Raw genomic sequence first — 15,343 nt, 5'->3', positions numbered from 1 at the left:
CCTGATGGTTCTGCCATGTATTGTATAGCTCCCCCCTGCATTAGATCTACCAAAATGCATCACTTCGCATTTATCTGGATTAAATTCCATGTGCTATTTCTCCGCCCAATTTTCCAGCCTATCTATATCCTGCTGTATTCTCTGACAATGTTCATCACTATCCGCAACTCCAGCAATCTTTGCGTCATCCGCAAACTTACTCATCAGACCAGCTACATCTTCTTCCAAATCATTTATATATATCACAAACAGCAGAGGTCCCAGTACAGAGCCCTGCGGAACACCACTAGTAAGAGTTTTAACAACACCAGGTTAAAGTCCAACAGGTTTATTTGGTAGCAAACACCATTAGCTTTCGGAGCGCTGCTCCCTCGTCAGATGGAGTGGAAATGTGCTCTCAAACAGGGCACAGAGACACAAAATCAAGTTACTGTAACTTCTGTAACTTGATTTCTGTGTCTCTGTGCCCTGTTTGAGAGCACATTTCCACTCCATCTGACGAAGGAGCAGCGCTCCGAAAGCTAATGGTGTTTGTTACCAAATAAACCTGTTGGACTTCAACCTGGTGTTGTTAAAACTCTTACTGTGTTCACCCCAGTCCAACGCTGGCATCTCCACATCATGAACACCACTAGTCACAGACCTCCAATCAGAAAAAGACCCCTCCACTGCTACCCTCTGTCTTCTTTGGCCAAGCCAGTTCTGTACCCATCTAGCTAGTTCATCTTTGATTCCGTGAGATTTAACCTTTTGCACCAGCCTGCCATGAGGGACCTTGTCAAATGCTTTACTAAAATCCATGTAGACGACATCCACGGCCCTTCCCTCGTCAATCATTTTTGTCACCTCCTCAAAAAACTCAACCAAATTTGTGAGGCATGACCTCCCTCATACAAAACCATGTTGTCTATCGCTAATGAGACTATTCAGTTCTAAATGTGTATAGATCCTATCTCTAAGAATCTTCTCCAACAATTTCCCTACCACAGACGTCAAGCTCACTGGCCTATAATTACCCGGGTTAACCTTGCTACCCTTCTTAAATAACCACATTTGCTATCCTCCAATCCTCTGGGACCTCACCTGTGTCCAATGAAGAAACAAAGATTTCTGTTAGAGGCCCAGCAATTTCATCTCTTGTCTCTCTCAGTAATCTATTAACAACTATCTCCTCTGTAAAATATGTTTTTGATAATTCAGTAAATAAAGATATAAAACCAAGAAATTTCAGTAAACAAGTTTCCCAACTTAATATGTGGAGAACTGATAGTTAAAGTATTTCAACTAAAACATTTTTTAAAAACTTATTACCCAATGTGTGATGCAAAATGGTAACCCTAGGATTAAGAGTCTCGTTATATTCCAATTGAGGTACCTCGAGTGTGTAGGAGTTCCTTGTATAAAACCTCAATGCATTTAATCTGGGAGGGCTATAACCTCCATTTCAATGCCTATCTGGATTGATCAATGGGACCTACAGCAAGAATTTAAAGCCAGTAATCTGGAAACTAGATCTGTAGAGCAAATCTGTTGCAGTATTGTTCTGAATATTTTAAACAGGATTCAACAGAATCAAAAGATTAAACAGAAAGGCATCAGGAGCAGCTGCACATGCACCAGTGGCTGCAGTTTGGGCCATGTGTGTATGCAATCATACCTGACACCTTTGTAGTCAGACAGGGGTTACAGTACAAAATACAAAAAAAATTCTGTCTTTGGTCCAGTAGGCGTAGAGTCAAGCAAAAGTAGCTTACACGAGCTAAACAGTGGAGGAAATAGTGGAATCACTGCAGTAATCAATGGCAAACTCCTTAGAGGACAAAGAGGGATAATGCACCATAATGCAGTCAAGACAGGGTAGCATTTGTGACTTTGACGTTGATAACTGGGAATGAAGAGATTTTGGCTGGAGGTGACCGATGACAGTGATTTTAAACTGAGAAACAATCAGTTGCCGAGGAAAGTAGACCATTAACAATGTCAGATAGCACGAGGATAAAGAGGAATTGTTGAGGGCTTAAGAATGGAGCATGGAGGGTGCCAAGGAAACAGACATGGGTTTGAATGGAAACTATATATAGAATAGCAGGTAGTTGACAAAAAGTCAGAACCACAGGATGAGCAAATGAAAAGAGAAGCTAAAGGTAAAGGCACAAGTGTGGATGCTCTCAATCTTGAAAAGACAATTTTATGTGATGTATTGGAGATACATGTTTGAGGCGGTGTTCATCCCTGTACAAAATGAATCTCTTGGGTTGTACTTGCCCTTCAAGTAGGTAGTTTTGGTGGATAACAAGAACAAGGGGCTATAATGCTTCATGTGGCTGTGCCAGGTCTTGAACATCCAAGTTTAGGGAACTGACTTATAAGACCATAAGACATAGGAGCAGAATTAGACCACTCGCCCCATCGAGTCTGCTCTGCCATTCAATCATGGCTGATATTTTTCTCATTCCCATTCTCCTGCCTTTTTCTCTCAACCCGATCCCCTTATTAATCAAGAACCTATCCATCTCTGTCTTAAAGACACTCAATGACCTGGCCTCCACAGTCTTCTGCGGCAAAGGGTTCCACAGATTCACCACTCTCTGGCTGAAGAAATTCCTCCTCATCTCTGTTTTAAAGGATCGTCCCTTTAGCCTGAAATTGTGCCCTCTGGTTCTAGTTTTTCCTACTAGTGGAAACGTCCTCTCCACATCCACTCTATCCAGGCCTCACAGTATCCCGCAAGTTTCAATAAGATCCCCCCTCATCCTTCTAAACTCCAACAAGTACAGACCCAGAGTCCTCAACTGTTCATCATACGACTCGCTCTTCATTCCAGGGATCATTCTTGTGAGTCTCCTCTGGACACTTTCCAAGGCCAGCACATCCTTCCTTAGATATGGGGCCCAAAACTGCTCACAATACTCCAAATGGGGTCTGACCAGAGCCTTATACAGCCTCAGAAATACATCCCTGCTCTATTCTAGCCCTCTCGATATGAATGCTAACATTGCATTTGCATTCCTAACTGCCGACTGAACCTGCAAGTTAAGCTTAAGAGAATCTTGAACAATGATTCCCAAATCCCTTTGCATTTCTGATTTCCTAAGCATTTTCCCCATTTAGAAAATAGTCTATGCCTCCATTCCTCCTTCCAAAGTGCATAACCTCACACTTTTCCACATTATATTCCATCTGCCACTTCTTTGCCCACTCTCCTAACCTGTCCAAGTCCTTCTGCAGCCCCCCTGCTTCCTCAATACTACCTGTCCTACATATCTTTGTATCATCTGCAAATTTAGCAACAGTGCCTCCAGTTCCTTCCTCCAAATCGTTAATGTACATTCTGAAGAGTAGTGGTCCCAGCACTGACCTCTAAGGCACACCACTAGTCACTGGCTGTCATCCTGAAAAGATCCCTTTATCCCCTCTCTGCCTTCTGCCAGTTAGCCAATCCTCTACCCATGCCAGGATCTTACCCTTAACACCATGGGCACTTAACTTATTTAACAATCTCCTATGAGGCATTTTGTCAAAGGCCTTCTGGAAATCTAAATAAATCACGTCCACTGGTTCTCCTTTATCTAACTTCCTTGTTCCTCCTCAAAGAACTCTAACAGATTTGTCAGACATGACCTCCCCTTGGCAAAGCCGTGCTGACTCAGTCCTACTTTATCATGCACTTCCAAGTATTCCGCGGTCTCATCTTTAATGATGGACTCTAAAATCTTGCCAATGACCGAAGTCAGGCTAACCAGCCTATAATTTCCCATCTGCTGCCTCCCTCCCTTCTTAAACAGTGGTGTTACATTAACTACTTTCCAGTACTCTGGTACCCTCCCTGCCTCCAGTGATTCCTGAAAGATCATCACCAAAGCCTCCACAATTTCCTCAGCTATCTCTTTTAGAACCCTGGGGTGTAGTCCATCCAGTCCAGGTGATTTATCCACCTTCAGACCTTTCAGTTTCCCCAGAACCTTCTCCTTAGTGATGGCCACTACACTCACTTGTGCCCCGACTCTCCTGGAGCTCTGGCATCTCACTGGTGTCTTCCACCGTGAAGACTGATGCAAAGTAACTATTCAGTTCCTCTGCCATTGCTTTGTTTCCTATTATTAATTCTCCAGCCTCATTTTCCAGTGATTCAATGGCTATTTTTGCCTCTTTCTTACCTTTCATATATTGAAAAAAACTCTTCCCATCTTCTTTTAAATTACTCGCTAGCTTACACTCATACCCCCCCCCCCCCTCCCCCTTATTGCTTTTTTAGGCTTCCCAATCCTCGCCACTTTGTATGCTTTTTCTTTTGCTTTTATGCTGTCCTTGACTTCCCTCGTCCGCCATGGATGCCTTGTCCTCCCATTTGCAAATTTCCTCCTCCTTGGGATGAATTTCTATTGTACCTCCCGAATAATTCTCAAACTCCTGCCATTGCTGTTCCACTGTCTTCCCTGCTAGGCTCCCTTTCCAATCAACTCTGGTCAGCTCCTCCCTCATGTCTTTGCAGTTACCTTTATTTAATTGTGATACTGTTGCATCTGATTCCAGCTTCTCCCTCTCAAACTGCAGGATAAATTCTATCATATTGTGGTCACTGCTCCCTAAGGATTCCTTCACCTTAAGTTCCTTAATCAAGTCTGCCTCATTACACATCACCAAATCCAGAATTGCCTGTTCCCTAGTAGGCTCTGTCACAAGCTGCTCCAAAAAAACCATCTCAGACATTCCACAAATTCCTTTTCTTGGGACCCACTACCTACCTGATTTTCTCAGTCCATCTGCATATTGAAGTCCCCACGATTATTGTAATATTGCCTTTTCTATCTCCTGATTTATCTTCTGCCCCACATCCTGACTATTGCTGGGGGGCCTGTACATAACTCCCATCAGGGTCTTTTTACTTTGCGATTCCTCAACTCTACCAGAGATTCTGTGCCTTCTGATCCTATATCACTTCTTGCTATCGATTTAACTTAATTCCTTACTAACAATGCAACCCCATCCCCTTTGCCCATCTGCCTGTCCTTCCGATAGGACACATATCCTTGGATATTCGATCCCAGTCCTGATCTCCTTGCAGCCAGCCCACAACATCATATGGCCAATTTCAATGTGCGCAACAGGCTCATAGAGCAAATACGATGCACTGGAAATATTGGGTAGGAGGGGGATTTGGTGCGAATGGGGACAATGAAGGAAGAAGGTGGGGGGGGGGGGGGGGGGGGCGGTGGGGAGGAAAGAAAGTGTGCAATTAGAGGTAAAGGAAATGTTATTTTTAATATGGGAACTGTCACACCTTTGTTTTGGAGCAACATTGCTTATTTGAATTATTTTTCTGCATGACTGCTCTACTTGTTTGATATCCTACCTTCACTACAGAAATTCTTTTCTACTCCTGAAAATTTAATCTTCTCATGTAGTATCTTCTCCTGTTTGCAATATTCACAGACGGACACAACACCATGCAGCCTTTTATAATCTTCACAGCATACTTTGCAACAAAACTGCCGAACGCTGCCCTAAAAAAAACACAAGTAAAAAGGTGAATGTCCCAGTTCAAACAACAAACATTTCTTCTTCTCCCACTAATTAAAATTGCAAAGCATTCAAATCTATTTCTATTTAGCCAAATTCAGGTAAACAAATTGCTTGCTTAGAAACTCAACTGCTCTGACGAGAGGATTAGAGCAGATAATCCATTGCTTTCTTTAAAATATAAAATCAAAGCATCCTGTAAGCTAGCTAAAGATTCATTTTCCACCCAAAGAATACACCCGAGGTAAAAGGAGCTTTCCATGGTCCGTTCCTCGCCCACTCCAATTCCTGTGGCGGATGGAACACTAGAATTCCAGCCAATGTGCAGATTCAGTTTAGCTCAGTGTTAAGCTCTTGCCCAAGTTGGAAGTCCAAGTTTCACACCAGGACTTCAACAGATAGTCTAGGCTGACACACAAGTGCAGTCCTCTGTCATTTCAGATATTTGCCTTTTAGATGGATGTCACAATCATACTGCATTAGTGAAATGTTTTACTATTCTGCCCAACGTTCATTCCTCAACTAACATTTCAAAGCAGATTATTTGTTCTTTATCTGCTTATTCGATGTCTTTGGTGTTTAAAAAATAACTGGGATTTTTTCACCTTCAAGTGTCTCTGGCTATGCTTTGTCTTGATGTGGAGATGCCGGCGTTGGACTGGGGTAAACACAGTAAGAAGTTTAACAACACCAGGTTAAAGTCCAACAGGTTTATTTGGTAGCAAAAGCCACAAGCTTTCGGAGCCTTAAGCTCCTTCTTCAGGTGAGTGGGAATTCTGTTCACAAACAGGGCATATAAAGACACAAACTCAATTTACAGAATAATGGTTGGAATGCGAATACTTACAGCTAATCAAGTCTTAAAGGTACAAACAATGTGAGTGGACTAGTTTGTACCTTTAAGACTTGATTAGCTGTAAGTATTTGCATTCCAACCATCATTCTGTAAATTGAGTTTGTGTCTTTATATGCCCTGTTTGGGAACAGAATTCCCACTCACCTGAAGAAGGAGCTTAAGGTTCCGAAAGTTTGTGTGGCTTTTGCTACCAAATAAACCTGTTGAACTTTAACCTGGTGTTGTTAAACTTCTTACTATGCTTTGTCTACCAGGGGACGTGCTGCCAGGTCCTCTATCACTGCCTTTGTTTCTTTGCTGGCCAGCAGGAGACACACAACAGCAATGGCTTTTTTTTTCCAGGACCAGACTGGTTATTAGTGTTGGTAGCAAGAAACATTAAACTAAATCAGCTGAACAAAGTTCAGCACCAGAACCTGAGAAAGAGAATAAAGCTAAATGCTAAGTTACTTTTTTAAAACTGTTGTGAAGTTAAATAGACCTTTTAAGTTCTCTAGAAATAATCCAAGGGTAGCCAGAAACTGAAATTGCACTTTCCTTTCATCAAGGGATTTGAGAATACCACAAGTGAGCGGTCAGTGGTGATTTTGCAAGCGTGAGTGGAAACCAATACAGTCCTATTGCATTGTACAATGATTCAGGACCTAATTTATATTTAGGTATAATTTATATTCCATTTTTCTCATTAAACACAATGCCTGCAGCATCCCTAATTGTAACCCAATACATCTTTACTTAGTTCTGAATTTCTTTGACTATTTTAGTTTCCTTTGCATGTTTTGCCATCTTCATCAGAATATTTCAATCTTCCTCTTTTTGCAAAAATGAAAGCCTTCCACCATGACAATGGGTGAACACGCGGCAAAATTTAAAACTTGGCCCAGTGAGACGGTTTTGAGGTGCAGTGAGTAGCATCACTTCCTTCCAGCCAGAAACTCCAGGTACGAGTTTTACTTCAGGAATTAATGGCCACAGAAGGTGCATTCATAATTTGGCCAAACAGGTAACTCTAAATCCATCTATACCAATACATCTATTGCAAGCAATAAAAACGGGATACACTACTGGTCAGCCATAGTGGAGGGCGAGTGTCGTCCATCTGGCTATCACTTTTGGTGACAGGCTGGCGATCTGAACCAGAAAAAGCTAGCTACAGAAATAGACATGTTCTTTGTTTGCCTCTTGCATCACTAGACACAGGAAACGTCTAAGCTGAACATGATCCATTTGAATACAACCACCAAACAAAAGGACAATAAATGTAGAAGGGAGGGAGACCCAAAGATGTGCAGGTTAGGTGGATCGGCCATGCTAAATTGCCCCAAAATGTGCATTTTAGTGGAATTAGCAGGATAAATGCATGGGGTTATGGACCTGGGTAGGATGCTTTGTCGGAGAATCATGCAGGTTCGATGGGCCGAATGAGGTCCTTCTGCACTGTAGGGATTCTATGATATCACCATCTTTATCTCCAAATTTATTTATTTCCCAACACCATACATAGCTGGAATGCACAAACAAATTATCAATGTACTCACCTGCCAGTCCAGTATTTCGGGTTTTCCACTGAAGATATTGTGGCAGTATGTGCAGTTCAGCTGTATGCTGCCTTCAGGGCTGGATTGCTGCAAGGACAGGTTTTCAAAATTAACAGAAGTGGCAATGAATGATGCAAATACTCCGAGGAACATTATTTGAGTCACAAATCTAATCATTTGGCAAATGTCAAGTGAAATAAAGGATTTAAACAAAACTGAATTTCATCTCTTAAACAAGCATCATCATCCTGTGACTTCAGAAACAAACGTGCCCTCGTGTTTTACATTGCCAAATGTACTCAACTGAGCCACGCAGTGAGCCCGAGATGCCTCATCATTCAATGCATGCCACATCCACATATCAGTTAAGACAAACAGTGCTCTGAATGGCACTATCCTCACAGCAAGCAGTTTTACTATACTGCACTTCAAAATTTTATACCCAAGATTCCCAAAGTTCTGTAGGCTGGAACTAGTAGAATAGATACGGGAGAACTGTTGGATGTGGTATATTTAGATTTTCAGAAAGTTTTTAATAAGGCTCCACACAAGAGGTTAGCAAACAAAATTATGAGATTAGGAGTAATACACTGGCATGGATGAAAAACTGATTTATCAATAGAAAAAAGAAATTAGGAATAATTGGGTCACTTTCAGATTGGCAAGTGGTGTCCTGCAAGCAACAGTCTTTGGGCCCCAGCTATTCACTATCTGTATTAATGATTTGGGTGCAGGGATTAAAGATAATATTTCCAAGTTTGCAAGTGACAAAACCAGGTGCAAGTGTGTGTTGTGAGGAGAATGCAAATACACTTCGAGGAGCTTCAGCGATTTGACAAAAAAATTAGCAGATGGAATATTATGTGGAGAAATGCTAGATTATCCAGTTTGGTAATAAAACAGAAATAGAATATTTCTGAAATGGAGAGGGGCTGGGATGTGGCGAATCTCAAAGGGACCTAGGTGCCCTTGTTGATGAGTTACTGAAAGCTAAAATGCAGGTACAGCAAGCAATTAAGCAGGCAAGTGGCAGTTGGCCTTTATTACAAGGGGATTTGAATGTAGGAGTAAAGACGTCTTACTTCAATCATATAAAGCCTTGGTAAGACTGCACCTGGAGTAGTGTATGCTGTTTTGAGCCAAGCAAAGATATTCTTGCCATAGGCGGGAGCACAACAATGGTTCACTAAATTAATTCCTAGGATGGAGGGATTGTCCTCTGAGGAATGACTCAGACTGGACCTTTACCCTCTGGAGAACAAGTGTTGATTTAATTCGAACAGGCTCAACTGGGCAAATGCAGGAAGAATGTTTCCCTTGGCTCGCAGAGTCCAGAACCAGGAGACAGAAATAAGGAGCTGGCCATTTAAGACTGAGATGAGGAGGAACTTTTCACTCAAGGGTGGTGAATATTTGGAATTCTCTGTTCCCTAGGGCTGTGGAAGCTCATATATTATGTTCAAGAATGAGATCAATAGACTACAATTAAAAACGTCAAGAGATACAGAGATACTGTAGGAAAACAGTATTGAAGTAGAAGGTCAGCCAGTTGTAGCTGGCTTGAAGGGCTGAATGGCTGACTCTTATAATGTGGCCAATTTTCCTGAAAAAATCAATTGGTGATTCTGACATGGTTTTATGCAGTGAAGACCGTTTTGAAATGCGAAGTTCAACAAATTTCTAAAATTAATGAATAATCATAAGACATTTGTGTAGCTTTAAGAAAAGTTTTTTTTTAAATCCTGTTCTCTACAGATGTAAGCAGACCATTTTCAGTTTGGTTTCATTGCTGCCGAGTTGTCTATGAGGGGTCCTTTTATTGCTATTTCAATAGCTTAAATGGGCACTGCTTATTTTAACTCTGGGTTGTTTTACGATCCTGCATTGTTAGGAAGATGGTCATGTGTTTTTCGACTTTATTTTCCTTTCCACTGAGTTTAAGTTTCATTTTCTGTTTGGCTGCAGTTATAGAGTTGAATTTTAGAAAGAGCAGCAAGCTGAAAATAAGTCTCTCTCCCCCCCTAATTTTGGAAATTCTGATGGTTAGCTGAAAGCTAAGTCTTGCCTTTCTGAAGGGTGGAAATCGGCTGTTGGTGGTTGCCTAGAGTGTTTTGGGAAGCTGTTCTGAGTCTATCCAGAGAACTGCAGACTTCATCCAAAGGACTCAAGTCCAGTATCAAGTGAGCATTAGTCTTTGCTATGTTAAACCTGTGAAAAGGGACTTTTGGTTTGATTGGAACACATTCAAGGGACGTCTGGCAAGTGGCATGCTTTCAAAAGTGTGTTAACCAGGGTTCAGGGTAAACACATTCCTCTTAGAGTGAAGGGCAAGGCTGGCAGAAGTAGGGAACCCTGGATGACTCGGGATATTGAGGCCCTGGTCAAGAAGAAGAAAGAGGCACATGACGTGCATAGGCAGCTGGGATCAAGTGAATCTCTTGAAGAGTATAGGGGATGGAGGAGTAGAGTTAAGAGAGAAATCAGGAGGGCAAAAAGGGGACACGAAATTGTTTTGGCAGATAAAACAAAGGAGAATCCAAAGAGCTTCTACAAATACATAAAGGGCAAAAGAGTAACAAGGGAGAGAGTAGGGCCTCTTAAGGATCAACAAGGTAATCTATGTGCGGATCGACAAGAGATGGGCGAGATCCTAAATGAATATTTCTCATCAGTATTTACTGTTGAGAAAAGCATGGATGTTAGGGAATTTGGGGAATTAAATATTGATGTCTTGAGGAGTGCACATATTACAGAAAAGGAGGAGCTGGAAGTCTTAAAGTGCATCAAGGTAGATAAATCTGCGGGACCTGATGAATTATATATCCCAGGACATTGTGGGAGGCTAGGGAGGAAATTGCGGGTCCCCTAGCCGAGATATTTGAATCATCGATAGTCACGGGTGAGGTGCCTGAAGATTGGAGAGTGGCAAATGTTGTGCCTTTGTTTAAAAAGGGCTGCAGGGAAAAGCCTGGAAACTACAGGCCAGTTAGCCTCACATCTGTGGTGGGTAAATTATTGGAAGATATTTTGAGAGACAGGATCTACAGGCATTTAGAAATGCAAGGACTGATTAGGGACAGTCAGCATGGCTTTGTGAGTGGAAAATCATGTCTCACAAATTTGATTGAGTTTTTTGAAGGGGTAACCAAGAAGGTAGATGAGGGCAGTGCAGTTGATGTTGTCTACATGGACTTTAGCAAGGCCTCTGACAAGGTACCGCATGGTAGTTGTTGCATAAAGTTAAATCTCACGGGATCCAGGGTGAGGTATCTAGATGGATACAAAATTGGCTTCTTGATAGAAGCCAGAGGGTGGTTGTAGAGAGTTGTTTTTCAAACTGGAGGCCTGTGACCAGCGGTGTGCCTCAGGGATCAGTGCTGGGCCCACTGTTATTTGTCATTTATATTAATGATTTGGATGAGAATATAGGGGGCATAGAACATTACAGCGCAGTACAGGCCCTTCGGCCCTTGATGTTGCGCTGACCTGTGAAACCAATCTAAAGCCCCTCTAATCTACAATATTCCAATATCATTCATATGTTTATCCAATGACCATTTAAATGCCCTTAATGTTGGCGAGTCCACGACTGTTGCAGGCAGGGCATTCCACGCCCTTACTACTCTCCGAGTGAAGAACCTACCCCTGACATCTGTCCTATATCTATCACCCCTCAATTTAAAGCTATGTCCCCTCGTGTTAGCCATCACCATCCGAGGAAAAAGGCTCTCACTGTCCACCCCAGCTAATCCTCTGATCATCTTGTATGCCTCTATTAAGTCACCTCTTAACTTTCTTCTCTCTAATGAAAACAGCCTCAAGTCCCTCAGCCTTTCCTCATATGACCTTCCCACCGTACCAGGCAACATTCTGGTAAATCTCCTCTGCACCCTTTCCAATGCTTCCACATCCTTCCTATAATGCGGCAACCAGAACTGTACGCAATACTCCAAGTGCGGCCGCACCAGAGTTTTGTACAGCTGCAACATGACCTCATGGCTCCGAAACTCAATCCCTCTACCAATAAAAGCTAACACACCGTACGTCTTCTTAACAACCCTATCAACCTGGGTGCCAACTTTCAGGGATCTATGCACGTGGACACCGAGACCTCTCTGCTCATCCACACTACCAAGTATCTTACCATTAGCCCAGTACTCTGTATTCCTGTTACTCCTTCCAAAGTGAATCACCTCACACTTTTCCGCATCAAACTCCATTTGCCACCTCTCAGCCCAGCTCTGCAGCTTATGTCCCTCTGTAACCTGCAACAACCTTCCGCATTGTCCACAACTCCACCGACTTTAGTGTCATCCGCAAATTTACTAACCCATCCTTCTAAGCCCTCATCCAGGTCATTAATAAAAATGACAAACAGCAGTGGCCCCAAAATAGATCCTTGCGGTACACCACAAGTAACTGAACTCCAGGATGAACATTTCCCATCAACCACCACCCTCTGTCTTCTTACAGCTAGCCAATTTCTGATCCAAACCACTAAATCGCCCTCAATCCCATGCCTCCGTATCTTCTGCAATAGCTTACCGTGGGGAACCTTATCAAACGCTTTACTGAAATCCATATACACCACATCAACTGCTTTACCCTCACATCCATCTCTTTGGTCACCTTCTCAAAGAACTCAATAAGATTTGAGAGGCACGACCTACCCTTCACAAAACCGTGCTGACTATCCCTAATCAAATTATTCCTTTCTAGATGATTATAAATTCTATCTCATATAATCCTTCCCAAAACTTTGCCCACAACAGAAGTAAGGCTCACTGGTCTATAATTACCAGGGTTGTCTCTACTCCCCTTCTTAAACAAGGGGACAACATTTGCTATCTTCCAGTCTTCTGGCACTATTCCTGCAGACAATGACAACATAAAGATCAAAGCCAAAGGCTCTGCAATCTCCTCCCTAGCCTCCCAGAGAATCCTAGGATAAATCCCATCTGGCCCAGGGGACTTATCTATTTTCACACTTTCCAGAATTGCTAACACCTCCTCCTTATGAACCTCAATCCCATCTAGTCTAATAGCCTGTATCTCAGTATTCTCCTCAACAACATTGAATTTTTCCTGTGTGAATACTGACGAAAAATATTCATTTAGCGTCTCTCCTATCTCTTCGGACTCCACGCACAACTTCCCACTACTGTCCTTGACTGGCCCTAATCTTACCCTAGTCATTCTTTTACTCCTGACATACCTATAGAAAGCTTTAGGGTTTTCCTTGATCCTACCTGCCAAAGACTTCTCATGTCCCCTCCTGGCTCTTCTTAGCTCTCTCTTTAGGTCCTTCCTGGCTAACTTGTAACTCTCAAGCGCCCTAACTGAACCTTCACGTCTCATCTTTACATAAGTCTCCTTCTTCCTCTTCACAAGAGATTCAACTTCTTTAGTAAACCAAGGTTCCCTCGCTCGACCACTTCCTCCCTGCCTGACAGGTACATACTTATCAAGTACACGCAATAGCGGTTTCTTGAACAAGTTAGTAAGTTTGCAGATGACACCAAGATTGGTGGCATGGTGGACAGTGAGGAAGGTTATCTCTAATTGCAGCGGGATCTTGATCAACTGGGCCAGTGGGCTGACGTATGGCAGATGGAGTTTAATTTAGACAAGTGCGAGGTAATGCATTTTGGTAGATTGAACCAGGGCAGGACTTACTCAGTTAATGGTAGGGCGTTGGGGAGAGTTACACAACAAAGAGATCTAGGGGTACATGTTCATAGCTCCTTGAAAGTGGAGTCACAGGTGGACAGAGTGGCATTTGGCGTACTTGGTTTCATCGGTCAGAACATTGAATACAGGAGTTGGAACATCTTGTTGGAAGTTGTACAAGACATTGGTAAGGCCACACTTGGAATACTGTGTGCAATTCTGGTCACCCTATTATAGAAAGGATACTATTAAACTAGAAAGAGTGCAGAAAAGATTTACCTGGATGCTCCCAGGACTTGATGGATTGAGTTATAAGGAGAGGCTGAATAGACTGGGACTTTTTTCTCTGGAGCGTAGGAGGCTGAGGGGTGACCTTATAGAGGTCTATAAAATAATGAGGGGCATAGACCAGCTAGATAGTCAATATCTTTTCCCAAAGGTAGGGGAGTCTAAAACTAGAGGGCATAGGTTTAAGGTGAGAGGGGAGAGATACAAAAGTGTCCAGAGGGGCAATTTTTTCACAGAGGGTGGCGAGTGTCTGGAACAAGCTGCCAGAGGTAGTAGTCGAGGCAGGTACAATTTTATCTTTTAAAAAGCATTTAGATAGTTACATGGGTACGATGGGTATAGAGGGATATGGGCCAAATGCGGGCAATTGGGATTAGCTTAGGGGTTTTAAAAAAATAATGGCGGCATGGACAAGTTGGGCCGAAGGGCCTGTTTCCATGCTGTAAACCTCTATGACTCTATTAGATATATTTGTTACGGGTAATGCATTATAGTTTTTGCTTTGTTTCTTGTTTGTAATAAAATTTCTTGTTAATGTTCTTACTATACATGTTAACTATATTTTTAAATAAACTTTGTTGATAAAAGCTCCCTAGTGGGTCAATTAAATTATACCTGAAGTGAAACCATGCTTATCCTAGCCAAATTCAAGTGGCAAAAATTATGATCCAGGCGGGTTCCATAGAACACTTTGGAGTTTCTGACCTGAATCCTAACACATTATATAATTTGCAACATTTAATAGAATGCAACAAAATCCATTTTCCCAGCATGTTGCTCAGTAAACTGTTGGATGAAAGTTACTTTGAATTAATCTGAATAAACCAGCTTTCTTTGTAACAAGACCCGATTGGAGTTTAACACAACCATGACATCAAAACAGAGTTGGAACTTGGGTATCAAACATACCACGGATGGCCCACATCTGGCGAGAACAATATAGACCCAGTGCATTTCGGTTTTCTGACTCTATCAGAATAGGAAACAAATCTGCCAGGATCCGCCTTAAAGTTTCACTTAGTCTTTCTATGGGCTTCTGCACTGAAACTTACAGCAATTAAAAAATTAAACATGTGGCACCTGCCACAGGAAATCTGTGAACAGGGCAAATAAATGTATCTTGAGCAATTCCTGGAATGCAGAAACATAATAAAAGATCGACCACCGAAAACATTAGCATTATTCCACTCTTCACAGAACCTGATTAGTTTGCTGAGTATTGTATGCATTTTCTGTTTTACTTGAGCAACTGTGCACCTCCTTAACCAGATTGCAAATCTTTACCCACACATACAGCAGCAAGTGAAAAGCAGAATAGTTAAATTCTATGCCAAATCATGCAGTGAAGCAAAATAGAAGATGGAAAGATGGGTCAGAGAAGAGAAAAAAGGTTGAATTATAAATAAAACATGAAATCACACCCGAGAGAATGAGACTTATAAAAGTCAATTTTCTTTCAGAGAGGTTGTAG

The 15,343-nt window shown here is 42.1% G+C and overlaps 1 protein-coding gene across 2 annotated transcripts in view; it reads right to left on the bottom strand.

Moving 5' to 3' along the window:
* The window catches only part of LOC144492827 (zinc finger MYM-type protein 3-like), a 111,076-nt gene that overhangs the window by 46,944 nt on the left and 48,789 nt on the right, over positions 1-15,343 (bottom strand). For both annotated transcript variants that reach the window (XM_078211323.1, XM_078211324.1), the window contains exons 10-11: positions 7,915-8,001; positions 5,354-5,504 (exon numbers count right to left, since the gene is read on the bottom strand). In XM_078211323.1, the coding sequence (XP_078067449.1) occupies positions 5,354-5,504; positions 7,915-8,001 (238 nt within the window). The remainder of the gene's footprint in view (positions 1-5,353; positions 5,505-7,914; positions 8,002-15,343) is intronic.

This window comes from Mustelus asterias, chromosome 4, assembly GCF_964213995.1.
Source record: "Mustelus asterias chromosome 4, sMusAst1.hap1.1, whole genome shotgun sequence".
Classification (NCBI taxonomy): domain Eukaryota; kingdom Metazoa; phylum Chordata; class Chondrichthyes; order Carcharhiniformes; family Triakidae; genus Mustelus; species Mustelus asterias.
The sequence above is the reverse complement of the archived record's forward strand: the minus strand, read 5'-3'. Positions and strand labels throughout refer to the sequence as shown.